This window comes from Hemiscyllium ocellatum, chromosome 18 (assembly GCF_020745735.1).
Source record: "Hemiscyllium ocellatum isolate sHemOce1 chromosome 18, sHemOce1.pat.X.cur, whole genome shotgun sequence".
NCBI classification, from domain to species: domain Eukaryota; kingdom Metazoa; phylum Chordata; class Chondrichthyes; order Orectolobiformes; family Hemiscylliidae; genus Hemiscyllium; species Hemiscyllium ocellatum.
Genome location: NC_083418.1, coordinates 49,984,242 through 49,996,135, shown reverse-complemented (window position 1 = coordinate 49,996,135; position 11,894 = coordinate 49,984,242). Strand labels below are relative to the sequence as shown.

The 11,894-nt window shown below is 44.0% G+C and overlaps 1 protein-coding gene across 1 annotated transcript; it reads left to right on the top strand.

Annotated features, from left to right (window-relative positions):
- Window positions 1-736: 736 nt before the first annotated feature.
- On the top strand, window positions 737-5,485 carry LOC132824218 (dispanin subfamily A member 2b-like). The gene is made up of 2 exons (XM_060838524.1): window positions 737-981; window positions 5,087-5,485. The coding sequence occupies exons 1-2, from the start codon at window positions 772-774 to the stop codon at window positions 5,237-5,239; spliced, it is 363 nt and encodes a 120-aa protein (XP_060694507.1). The 5' UTR covers window positions 737-771; the 3' UTR covers window positions 5,240-5,485.
- The last annotated feature ends 6,409 nt before the right edge of the window (window positions 5,486-11,894 follow it).

Here is an 11,894-nt window from a genome sequence, read left to right as displayed (position 1 = left end):
TCTGGAAGAAGAAACTGAAGACATTATTGTGCAGTTTGTAATTTAATGTTGAAGCAACAGGAAGTATTGAGGAAGTGAGAAGGCTGCAGAAGGACTCACTGACAGGCTAGGAGAGAGGGCAAAGATATGGCAAATGGAATACAATGAGAAAGTGTGTGGTTATTCACTTTGATTGGAAGAATGGACACAGATTTCCTAAATGGGAAAAGGTTTCAGAAGTCTGAAGCATGAAACGATTTGGGAGTCCTAGTTCAGGGTTCTCTTAGGATTAACATGCAGGTTCAGCTGGCAGTAAGGAAGATAAATACAATATTAATATTCATTTCATGAGAGCTAGAATACAAGAGCAGAGGTGTACCTCTGATACAGTATAAAACTCTGGTCAGATCACATTTGGAATATTGTGAGCAGTGTTGGGTGTAACTAAGGAAGGGTGTGCTAGTGTTCAAGAGGGTCCAGAGGAGGTTCACAAGAATTATTCCGGGGATGAAGGGCTTGTCATTGGTTGAGGACTCTGGGTCAGTTCTCAATGGAGTTGAGAAAGATGATGGGGGAATCTGATTGAAACGTAGGAATCACCCACCTCTGGACATGTAACCTGTCTCTTGGTATGTTACCTATCTCTGAGTGTCGAATGCGTCTCTGGATATTTCACTATCTGCATCCGTCGCCTCTGGCGGTTGTCCTAATCCCTAGCTCCGCCCCGCTTTATATAGCTTGCGGTGCCCAGGTTCACATTCAGTTTGCGCTCTCGCTCGCACTTGGTTTGAGATGGAGTACAGAACTGGTTATCCGCCAATGAACCCCGGTGGTTATCCTTACCCGGGACCGAAGGAGGATTCCCATGTGGTCACCACTACCGTGGTTAACGTGGCTCCGAATGTGACCTCGGTCCGGGACCACTTCCTCTGGTCCATCTTCAACTTTGCCTTCGTGAACTTCTGCTGCCTGGGCTTCGTGGCACTCGCCTTCTCGGTCAAAGTGAGTGCAGGCTTTGGGGCTAAGACCTGGGGGATGGGGGCGGGGGAACACGGGACACTGGGGAGGTGGAAAAAGACCCTGGGCGAGGGGATGGAGACTGTCTGGTGGTGGTACAGAAATGTAACTGTGTCTGAGTAACTCATGTTTTCTGTTGAAAGTGAAGAGAGCGCCAGTGATATTCCAGGTCCTGTGCCCAAATGAACTCCCCCGGGGGCACGACATGCAGCACGTAAAAGGTCCATTTGGCCCATCTATTCTGTCCTGGCTCTCGGAGTGAGCAGTTACACTTCGTCCCACAGCTCTGCTTTCATAACGGGGACTCAGTTCTTCATCCTCAAATTCCCGCCTTAAGTTATTCCACGGCTTCAGCGTTTGGAAAGTTTCCAGACAGACAATGCCCCATCCTGACAACTGAGTAAAAACACTTTTTCTCGCTTCCCCTTCACTTTATTCATCAATTTTAAATCTTCATATCGGGGGTGGTGGGGACTCTTTTTTTTTCCTTTACGTCATCAAAACCTTTCATCTTGAAAGCTCTATTTAGTCATCTCTTGAAAAGGAAAGCAGGCCTGATTGTTCCAAACTCTTCTCAAAACCGATTCCCTGATTATATGCTTCTCTGTCATTTTACTAAACGAATCAATCAGTTTAGACATCAGTTAACAATCCAATTCGACTTTGCCTAATTTACCCATCCCAATGCATTTGCTAAGATCTGTAGTTAAGAAAGTGTTCTAGATTAAGTACATATAATCTGCAGGTTCATGGCAGTTAAAGTTAGAAGAGAATTTGATAGATTTTACATGTAAAAGTGTTTCCCTTTGTGGTAGAGCATAGTCCCACAAAAACAATTGAACAAACAATAATAACAATAATAATCCGTCGATTTGGGGAATAGCTACCATCTAGAAAGTCAGGAATAAATCTCCTTCAGAATAGCACCATTACATAATTTATATTGAGCTGCGAAGGCAGGCAGAAACTCTGTAGTTCTAAGAATTGCCGCATTTTCTCTCCAAATGTTGATTGAGTGAAAACTGTTCCCATTTGCGGAGAGTTTAAAAACTGAAGGACACAGATTTAAGGTGATTAATTAAAAAAAACGCTGAGATGAGAAAACCTTTTTTTGTTCAGTGTGTGGTCACAATCTGAAAACAATGCACTGCCTGAGAGTTGAGACAAAGTCAACTGAGGATTTAAAAAGAGAATTAGACAATTATTTGTAAAGAAAATATGTACAGAGCTACTTGGAAACAGCAATGGCTGTCTTGCTCTGGTACAGACATAAAGACTTGAATGATACCATTTTGTATTCTAACCATTCTATGTTAGTGCTCCCTCAGTACTGATCCTCCAATAACTCAGCCCTCCCTCAGGAATGCGCTGCGTTGCCAATCTTTGCGCTTAAGGTCCTTCAGTGACACTTGAAACCCACAATCTTCTGACTGAGGCTTGAGAGCCACTTGTCTTAAAATAAATGTGCTTGGTAGCTGTATCTTATGAAACATCCAGCTGAGATGTTTTATTTGTGAAAGAAAAACAAAGTGCTGGAGAAACTGAGTAGCTCTGGCAGCATTTGCCCAGAGGAAAATAGTTACTGTTTCGATTCCAGAGACCCTTTGGAACTGAGAAGAGATGGGACAGGATGGCACCTGCAGTTCTTCGGGGGTTTATATTAAGACTTTACTCATGCAATAAATGTCATACAGGGTAGGATTTCAGTTTCCGGATTGGTCGAAGTTTGTGCTCTTCTCTGAATTTTTCAGAATACTTGCGCCATTGGTTTTTCTTGGCCGAATACCTAACCACTTCAGTAATTCCCTCTCCTGCTCCACTTCTAAAGATAAGCTACAATCTCTGACATCAATCTTCTCCTTTAATGGAGCCTCCTACAGAGATTGTAGAATAGGTCTGGTATGTTTGATTTTTAAATAAGCATGCAATAGATTTCGTAGATTCTGGAATCGTTTTTGGCTCAAAGTCAATTCATTAATCATCAAATGTCCCAGTCTAATAATTTGTCACGGGGTCCCCAGTACTCACAAAGAACATTTCACAACCCAGCATTTCACATTCACGCCTTTTTAATGGACAATTTTGTAAAGACATTTGACGGTTTTGGACCACTGTCAACACTTGGGGTAGTACGGTGGCTCAGCACTGCTGCCTCGCAGCGCCAGGAACCTGGGTTCGATTGAAGTCTTAGGTGGCTGTCAGCGTGCAGTTTGTATGTTCTCTCAGTCTCTGCGGGCGTTTTCACGGTGTGCTCAGTCTCCCCACAGCCCAGAGACATGTAGATTAGGCGCATTGGCCATGCTAAATTGTCCATAGTACGCAGGCTAGAAGGATTGGCTCCGGTAAAATGTGGGTTTACGGGGATAGGGTGGGAGTCTGGCCGGGATGCTCTTCGGAGAGTTGGGTCCACCAATACCTCCTCTACCTCGCCAAACTGGTCCTCACGCTCAATAACCTTTCCTTGAACTCCTTCCATTTCTTCCAAATCAAGGGGGTGGCCGTGGGTACCTGGATGGGCCCCAGCAACGCCTGCCTCTTTGTTGGTTATGTCCCCCTTCAGTACCTACACAGGCACTCTGCCCCAACTCTTCCGCTGTTACATCGATGACTGCATCAGTGCAGCGTCCTGCACTCAGGCTGAACTGGAGCAGTTCATCCACTTCACCCACAACTTCCACCCCACCCTCAAATTCACTTGGTCCACCTCCCTTCCCTTTCTTGCCCTCACCATTTCCATCTTCTGTGACAATCTCCAGACGGATGTTTACTTCAAACCCACAGACTCCCATAACTATCTGGACTTCAGCTCCTCCCAGCCACTATCCGGCAAGAACCCCATCCCATTCTCCCAATTCCTTTGCCTCCGCTGCATCTGCTTGAATGAGTAGACGTTCCATTTGCGAGCATCCCAGATGTCCACCTATTTTGAACAACGTGCTTTTCCTCCCTCCATCATCCAGACAGCCCTCCACCGCACCCTCTCCATTCCCCATTCCCCTGCGCCAACCCTCCCCAATGCAATAAAGACAGAGTCCCCCTTGTCCTTACCTACCAACTCACCAGTCTCTGCATCCAACGCATCATCCTCAAACACTTCTGCCAACTCTAACTCGACCCCACCATCAAGAATATTGTCTCCTCCACCCCTCTTTGTCTTCTGCAAGTACTGTTCCCTTTGACCGTCCTTGGTTCATGCCACCCTGTCACTGAACCCCCAGTTACCTTGCTCTGCAACATGAAAAAAATTGCAAAACCTACCAGTACACACCCCCCTCACCTCCATCCAGGGCCCCAAACTGTCCTTCCAGGTGAGACAGAGCTCACCAGCCTCTCTTCCAACCTGGTTTACTGCATCAGGTGCTCCCGAGGTGGTCTTCTCTACATCGGGGAGACTGAACGAAACTTAGGGAAGAGTTCATTGAGCATCTCAGCTGGGCCTGGAGGGGCCGATCAGACCTCCCAGTCACCACCCATTTGAATTCTCCTTCCCACTCCCTTTCTGACATGACCATCCTTGGCCTCCTTCATTGCCAAAACAAACCTCAGCTCCTATTGGAGGGACAACACCTTATCTTCTGCCTGGGCACCCTACAGCCCACAGACTCAACATTGAGTTCTCCAATTTCAAATAGCTTCCCTTCCCTTCCCCCGACTCCCTTCCCAGCCCCTCCCACTCCCTTCCACTTCTCCCAGCCACCAACTGGATTCATTCTTCCCAGTGGCTAACCATGTTGTACCCTCTACCTGTATTCACCTATCTCCACTCCACCACCCTGCCCCCCCCCCCCACCACCCCCTTTATCTGCAACTCCCTTTACACCCACCCCAGTCAGATGTGAGTCACTGTCAGTTGTTCCTTCAGTCATTTGCTGGGGTCAAGTAATAGTTTAGAGGTGAATTTGACAAAATGCAGTGTGTGAAATTATTGTGTTCATTAGCTGTACTTTCCTGACTGACAGCAAAATGAAGACGATAACACAAAGCCAACTTGAACACTGCTCACTTGAAAACGTCTTGCACAGTTTGTAACCTTTCAAAATGATCAAAACTTGTGTCTTATTGTATGAATCCACCCTTTATTTTCTTTTAGTCTAGAGATCGGAAAGTTGTGGGAGATGTGGAAGGAGCTCGGCATTATGGGTCAACAGCCCGAACACTCAACATTGTAATCGCAGTGATCGCCACCCTATGCATTGTACTTTCCATTGTGATACCATTGGCTATTGCGTTAAGTGCACGTTGAGTCCAAAAACAACAGGAACTGCAGCAAATGGTGATATTGGAATTGAACCAATTAAAACTACATTTCTATGAGAACTTTTATATCCAAACTCTTGATACATTCTGCCTATTCTTACTTTTTTCTATGTATAATCTATATGTAAAGTTGATATGTTTAAATTGATCACCTAGCATCAATACAGAAGTATTTCCAACAAAAACTGGCTAAAGTATAGCTTGATTCTATTAATAAAGCACATGGTAACAAGATGGAGGTATCTTGGATTTTAATGACTGGCTTCTTGTGTTTAACTCTAAACATTTCATTTCAACAGTAAAAATAGGCTTGTACTTGCTCAGTACTTGCTGAATTAAATAGGTATATGGTTAGGCTCGTACTGAAGTGTTGCTGATCCGGGACACTGGTACACTTTGTACTGGGGAGAATCAAATGTGAAACTTGCTTTGTGGAGTGTCAGTCAATGCCACAGATCTGAAGTTCTTTACATTTCATATGTACTAATTAAACAATGGAGATGCCTAGTCCTGGGAATAAGGGGTCAGTATTTTTATTTATGAATAAATTCAGTTAGTTGCATGTAACGATGAAAGAAACTTCGTTGGAGGTTACAAAACTTTACGTTGGTACAGAATGTCTGAACTTTACTGCTGTGTGGAACTATCTGAATGGATCAACTGGTCATTTCCTGTGAGGTATTGTTAACTTATTTTTAATTCATCTGCTCAGATACATTATCACGTATTTTATAGCATGGCAAGAAACCCTGAAGCATCAGTAGCAAGTATTTAAATTGAATCCTGTTTTTCCAGCACTTAGCTCTTAGTCTTTTAAATTGTAGCACTTTAACTAATCAATGAAACTGTTGTTAAATGTGGTGATGGTGACCACTTCTACCATTCTTTCAGGCAGCGAGTTCCAGACATTGTATCTCATTGCTGTTCCTAGCTAAAATACGCCAGCCTGTGCAACATCCTGTTGAATCTCCTCTGTACCCTAACTTTTGCAATCACATCCTTCCCATAATGTGGCAATGAGAGCTGTCCACAGTACTCCAACTGTGGTCTTAACGTCTTATACAGTTCCATCATTACCTGCACTTGTAATCAGTGTCTTGACTAATAGAGTCATAGAGCATGGAAACAGACACTTCGGTCCAACTCATCTACACCAACCAGGTATCCCAAACTTAACTCGTCCCATTTGCCTGCAATTGGTTTGTCCCTTTAAACCTTTCCTATTTGTGTACCTGTCCAAATGTCTCTCAACTGTTGTAATTGAATTGGCTGTACCACTTCCTCTGGTGGCTCATTCCATATACGCACCACTCTCTGTGTGAACAAATTGCCCCTCAAGTTTCTCTTAAATCTTGCCTCTCTCACCTTAAATGTATCCCTCTAGTTTTGGAAAGGCAAGTATCCTATTTGCCTTCTTACCCAGCTTGCCCATTGACTAGCTTTGCTGGGTTCATTGGATACCATACTTAGTCAACTGTGGACTTGATTTCAAGGCCAGTCAATTTCACCTCACCTCTGGAATTCAGCTCCCTTGTCTATGCTTCGGCTAAGTTTGGAATGAGGTCAGGAGTTGAGAGACCTGGCAGAACCTGAAATGGGCATCAATAAATAGGCTATTGCTGACCAAATGCTGCTTGATATAGAAAGCTATTCTTGACTGAGGTGCATGTTTCTCTGAATAATCGTAACTCATTCCTTCCCTGACTGTACTTCCTGAAGCTGAGAGGTGGCCACAGCTAAAAACATTCCAACCATATAACTTCCAGCATTGCAGATGCACTGCAGTGCCTCAACCTCAAAACCTCAGTGCTCAAGACAATCAAACTCTGCAGTCCAAATCTTGCATCCTTAAAATACTAAATCACTTTCTGCAGATATAGTCATCCAAACTGCCAGGAGCATCTAAGTTTTTCCCATATTCTGTAGACCATGAACCACTTGGGCCTGAGTTCTCCTGCCATATCTTCAATCTAAAACAAAATCTTTACCCAAAACTTACGATTTTTTAAAAATTAAAAAGCAGCTTGAACTCTTATGTCGTATAAGTGGCAATTGAAGCCAGGTCATCTGGCTCAGAGATACCATGTGGAGTCTGGACTGAGTGGTTTTTATTTGTGTACGAGGGTCGAGTTAAATAGATTGTGATGCTTGCAGTATAACAAGTTTTGATGGCTTCAAGGAATGCCTATTCCTATTCATCAGTGAGGCATGCGCTAAGAAGCAGAATCTGTAATAGCCTCCTTCTGTGCAGGTAAAACTGTGACATTCAGAGTTGCCTGATTTGATTAAGTTATTCCTAGAGGTTGCATAATTGAATGTCCTACTCATGGATTTGGATTAACAACTACTGTATGACAGGTTAAAGAACTAAGAGGTCATTTGCGAAAGATGGGCATGGTGATGGATTGAGAGAAATGGAGGGTTGAGAACCTAAGATATGGAACAGAGGAAGAAACTGAGGCTGGGGAAGATGAGAATCTGAGAGTGGAGAAAGATGCGCAGAAACAACTGTAGCTGTGGAGAAGCAGCAGGGGCTATTTTGAGTCCGATAATCCTTCTTCAGAACGGATAGGAACTAGAAAAAAGTGGTGTTTACAGTGATGATTGAGGGAGACAAGGGAGCTGAGAGGAGTTCAGACAGAAAGAAAGTTAGGCAGAAAAAGCATGGTTGATAAATTGCCAGGGAACGAGAAAAACTGATAATGGTGACAATGTGTTGGTGAAAGTAGGTTGGCTGAGTTGAAAGCAACCCATGCCATGATAGGGCCTGAGGTGCGGAGATGGATAAAGGACATGGAAAGAGCTGTTCAGGCTCCAAAATCAATGAACTCAATATTGAGTCCTGAAGGCTCCAGGGTCCCCAAGTGGAAAATGCAAGAGAAGGTTCGAGCGTATCTCTGGCAAACTGTCACCAGTGGCTGATTAGAACAGTCTTGCAGAATTTTAGGGTAATATTTTGTCATGCATTCTGGTAGAGATCTAGAAAAGAAGGTGCTCAGACTCTAGAATAATGTTGCGGCCTGAAGGCTACAGGGAGACCCAAATGGAACATGAGATGCTGTTCTTCCAGCACTGGATCGTGCTGGAGCACTGCAGCAAGCTCGAGGTAAACACGTTGCGGTGTATTGACGTGGGAGGCAACTGGAATCATGAGGTCATGAGACAGAACATCTTTGTTTCACAAATTGGTCACCTAATCTATGCTTCGTCTCCTCAATGTAGAGAAGATCACATTGTGAGCAACAAACACAGTTGACCATATTAAGTGAAGTGCAGGTAAATTTCTGCTCCACCTGGAAGGTGTGTCTGGGGCCTTGGACAGTGAGGAGGGAGGAGGTAAATGGGCAATTGCTTGGAGGGCGTCATTGCAATGTAGGGAGGTGCTGGCGGTAGAGGAAGAATGTATCATGGCGTCCCTGGAGGAAATGTCCATGTGAAATGCTGAAAAGAGTGGGAGGGGAATATGTGACACCCCCATGACACTCTTCTTGTACAACCACACTTGTCTTCATGAACTTAACTCAGTCTAATCTACCGTATTTGCAGCTCACAATGTAGTTTCCTTTACATTTAGAGGACGAAATGCAGATTGGAAGTCACCTTTACAAAATATCTATGTTGTCTGTAAAAAAGACCTAAGTTTCCAGTTGTCTGCCACTTAAGTTAGTTTCCAAATTATATTGGGAAATTGCTCCTACTCCACAATACTGGCACCATGTTTCAGAGAAATTGAGAAAAAGGAATTAAGAAATAACAGTAATCATTACAAAAGAATGTACTGGTGTTGTGGTTCCACCTCAGTCCCATTGTGCTGTATCATTCTCTCCCCTTCACATTCTGACATGGACTTGACTTGCTCTTGCCTTTATTTGCTTGTTTTCACCAATGATTACAAAGGATCGAATCAGGGACATTACCCAGGGTCCACAGAATTCAGAAATGAAACTGGGGACAAATCTGTAAGTTTGGCTGTTTCTGGATGCCACTGTTAAATGGTGACTGATGTCAGGAGCACAAAACAACCGTGTGAATACCAAAGATCCACATTCTGAAAAAGTGTTATCTCAACATCAAAAGCTCTGGCCTACATATTCTGAGAGAGGCAATGTGACTGCACTACAAGTTTTCCTGTTAGTATTCAGCTTTGCATTTCTAGCTTGGAGTTCCAGTTTCAGCTCCTTCAGGAGCACAGCTGAAATCAACACAGTTCCTTCAGAGCAACTCAAACCACTGCCCCCTTTTACAACAATCTAGAAGCATGGTCAGACACTTTGACAGCAGCTGTGAAAGAGTAAGCATGTAATGTAAATGCAAAATAATTTCACTGTTGATTATAAAATCCCTGTCTAAGGTCATCTCCAATCAGGTCAGGTCTGCATTGGCATTAGTGATTCATCCTATTGTACTGGGTCAGGATGATCAATGAAAGCCTCATGCTCCTCAGGTATAGCATTGTCTACGTTCAGAACATGGGGGTGGATTTCATCAGCTTGGATCAGGAGAAGGCCTTTGACAGGATATCGCATACCTACATGTGGGACATACTCTCCAAATGGGCATTAGGAATGGAATTTGCAACTGGGTCTGACACGTCCACACCAATATCATTAGTGCAGTTTCAATCAATGGGTTGAAATCAGATCTGAAATCAAGCAGGGCTGCCCACTCTCTCCTGCCTTGATTGCATATTTTATGGAGCCCTTTGCCAACTCCATCAGGAAGGATGCAAGCCTGAGAGGGGTGACTGTTCCAGGCAGCAGAGCCCTGCAGGTCAAAGCTCCCTGCACATGGATGACTTCATCATTTAGAGTAATAGAGATATACAGCATGGAAGCAGACAATTCAGTCCAACTCATCCATGCCAACTACATGTCCTAAATTAATCTAGTCCCATTTGCCAACACTTAGCCCATATCCCTCTAAACCCTTCCTATTCATATACCCATCCAGATGCCTTTCAAATGTTATAACTGTACCAGCCTCCACCACTTCCTTTGGCATCCCCCTACATACACACAGCACCCTCTGCGTGAAAACATAACCTCTTAGGTCCCTTTTAAATCTTGCATGGGGGTGGTGACGCATGGGAGGGCCAGGGGTGCACGGGGGGGGATGCTTGCGTGGGGGCAGACAGGGGATGGTGGGGGTGGACGGGGTGTGGGCAGGGTCTCACGTTCAGTGTGCTGTTGCCTCATCTCCTGAATGGTGAGCGGACTTAGCAAGTGCTCACTGTGTTAACCTCACTGAACTGATTTGGTGTGATGGGGTTGGGGGGTGCAGAGGGGGGGCTTCAGCAATGCTGCAGGTCCATCACACACACAAGTGTTTATCTGCTCAGAAACAAACCCTGAGACAGAGAGTGGGAGCAAGGTAGGCACAGCCAGAAAAAAGGAAACTTCAGAAAACTCTGAGCCCCAGAGGAGAGGCATTGAATCGATTAACTGAATAATCAATTATCTGAATGAAATAGTGCCCACCCATCTTGTTCAGATAATCGAGATTCCTCTGTATACCTCCTAAGTTCACACCTAAATCATTTATATAAATGATAAAAACTAGTGGACTCAGCACTGATCCTTGTGGCAGTCTGCTGATCACAGACCTCCAGTCTGAAATGCAACCCTCCACACCAAACTCTGTCCTCTACCTTTGATCCAGTTCTACATCCAAATATTTAGTTTTTCCAATATTCCATGAGATCAAACCTTGATAACCAATCTCCTGTGAGGAACCTGGTTGAACGCCTTACTGAAGTTCATATAGATCACATCCACCACTCTCCCCTCATCAATCCTCTTTGTTACTTCAAAAAACTCCATCAAGTTTGTGAGACATGATTTCCCACACACAAAGCCATGCTGACTATCCCTAATCAGTCCTTGCCTTTCCAAATACATGTAAATCCTGTCCCTTAGGATTCCCTCCAACAAATTGCTGACCACCAATTCAGGCTCACCAGTCTATAGTTTCCTGACTTTTCCTTACTACCTTTCTTAAATAGTGGTCTCATGTTAGCCAACCTCCAGTCTTCCGGCACTTCGCCTGTGACCCTCGATGATACAAATATCCCTGCAAGAGGTCCAGCAATCACTTCTCTAACGGAGTTCTAGGGTATACCTGATCAGGTCCTGGGGATTTATCCACCTTTATGTATTTTAAGACACTCAGCACCTCCTCCTCTATAATATTGTCATTTTTCAAGATGTCACCATCTGTTTCCCCACATTCTGTATCTTCCATGTCCTTCTCCACAGTAAATACTTGTTTAGTATCTTGCCCATCTCTTGCGGTTCTATACAAAGGCTGCCTTGCTGACCTTTGTATATTTCTACTGACTTTATATTCTAAGGATTCACTTGATCTCTCCTGTCTGTACCTGACATATGCTTCCTTCTTTTTCTTGACAAAAACCTCAATTTCTCTAGTGATCCAACATTACCACACCTACCAGCCTTGCTTTTCACCCTAACAGGAACATACTGTCTCTAGACTCTTGTTATCTCTTGTTATCAAAAGCTTTGCATTTTCCAGCCATCCCTTCACCTACGAACATCACATCCAATCAACTTTTGAAAGTTCTTGCCTCATACTGTCAAAATTGGCCGATCTCCGATTTAGAATTTTAACTTTTAGATCTGGTC

Excerpts from the sequence above, each read along its gene's own strand:
- LOC132824218 (XM_060838524.1), top strand. The coding sequence starts at position 772 with ATGGAGTACAGAACTGGTTATCCGCCAATGAACCCCGGTGGTTATCCT. Across the intron at positions 982-5,086 it reads CACTCGCCTTCTCGGTCAAA|TCTAGAGATCGGAAAGTTGT; the intron begins GTGAGTGCAGGC and ends ATTTTCTTTTAG.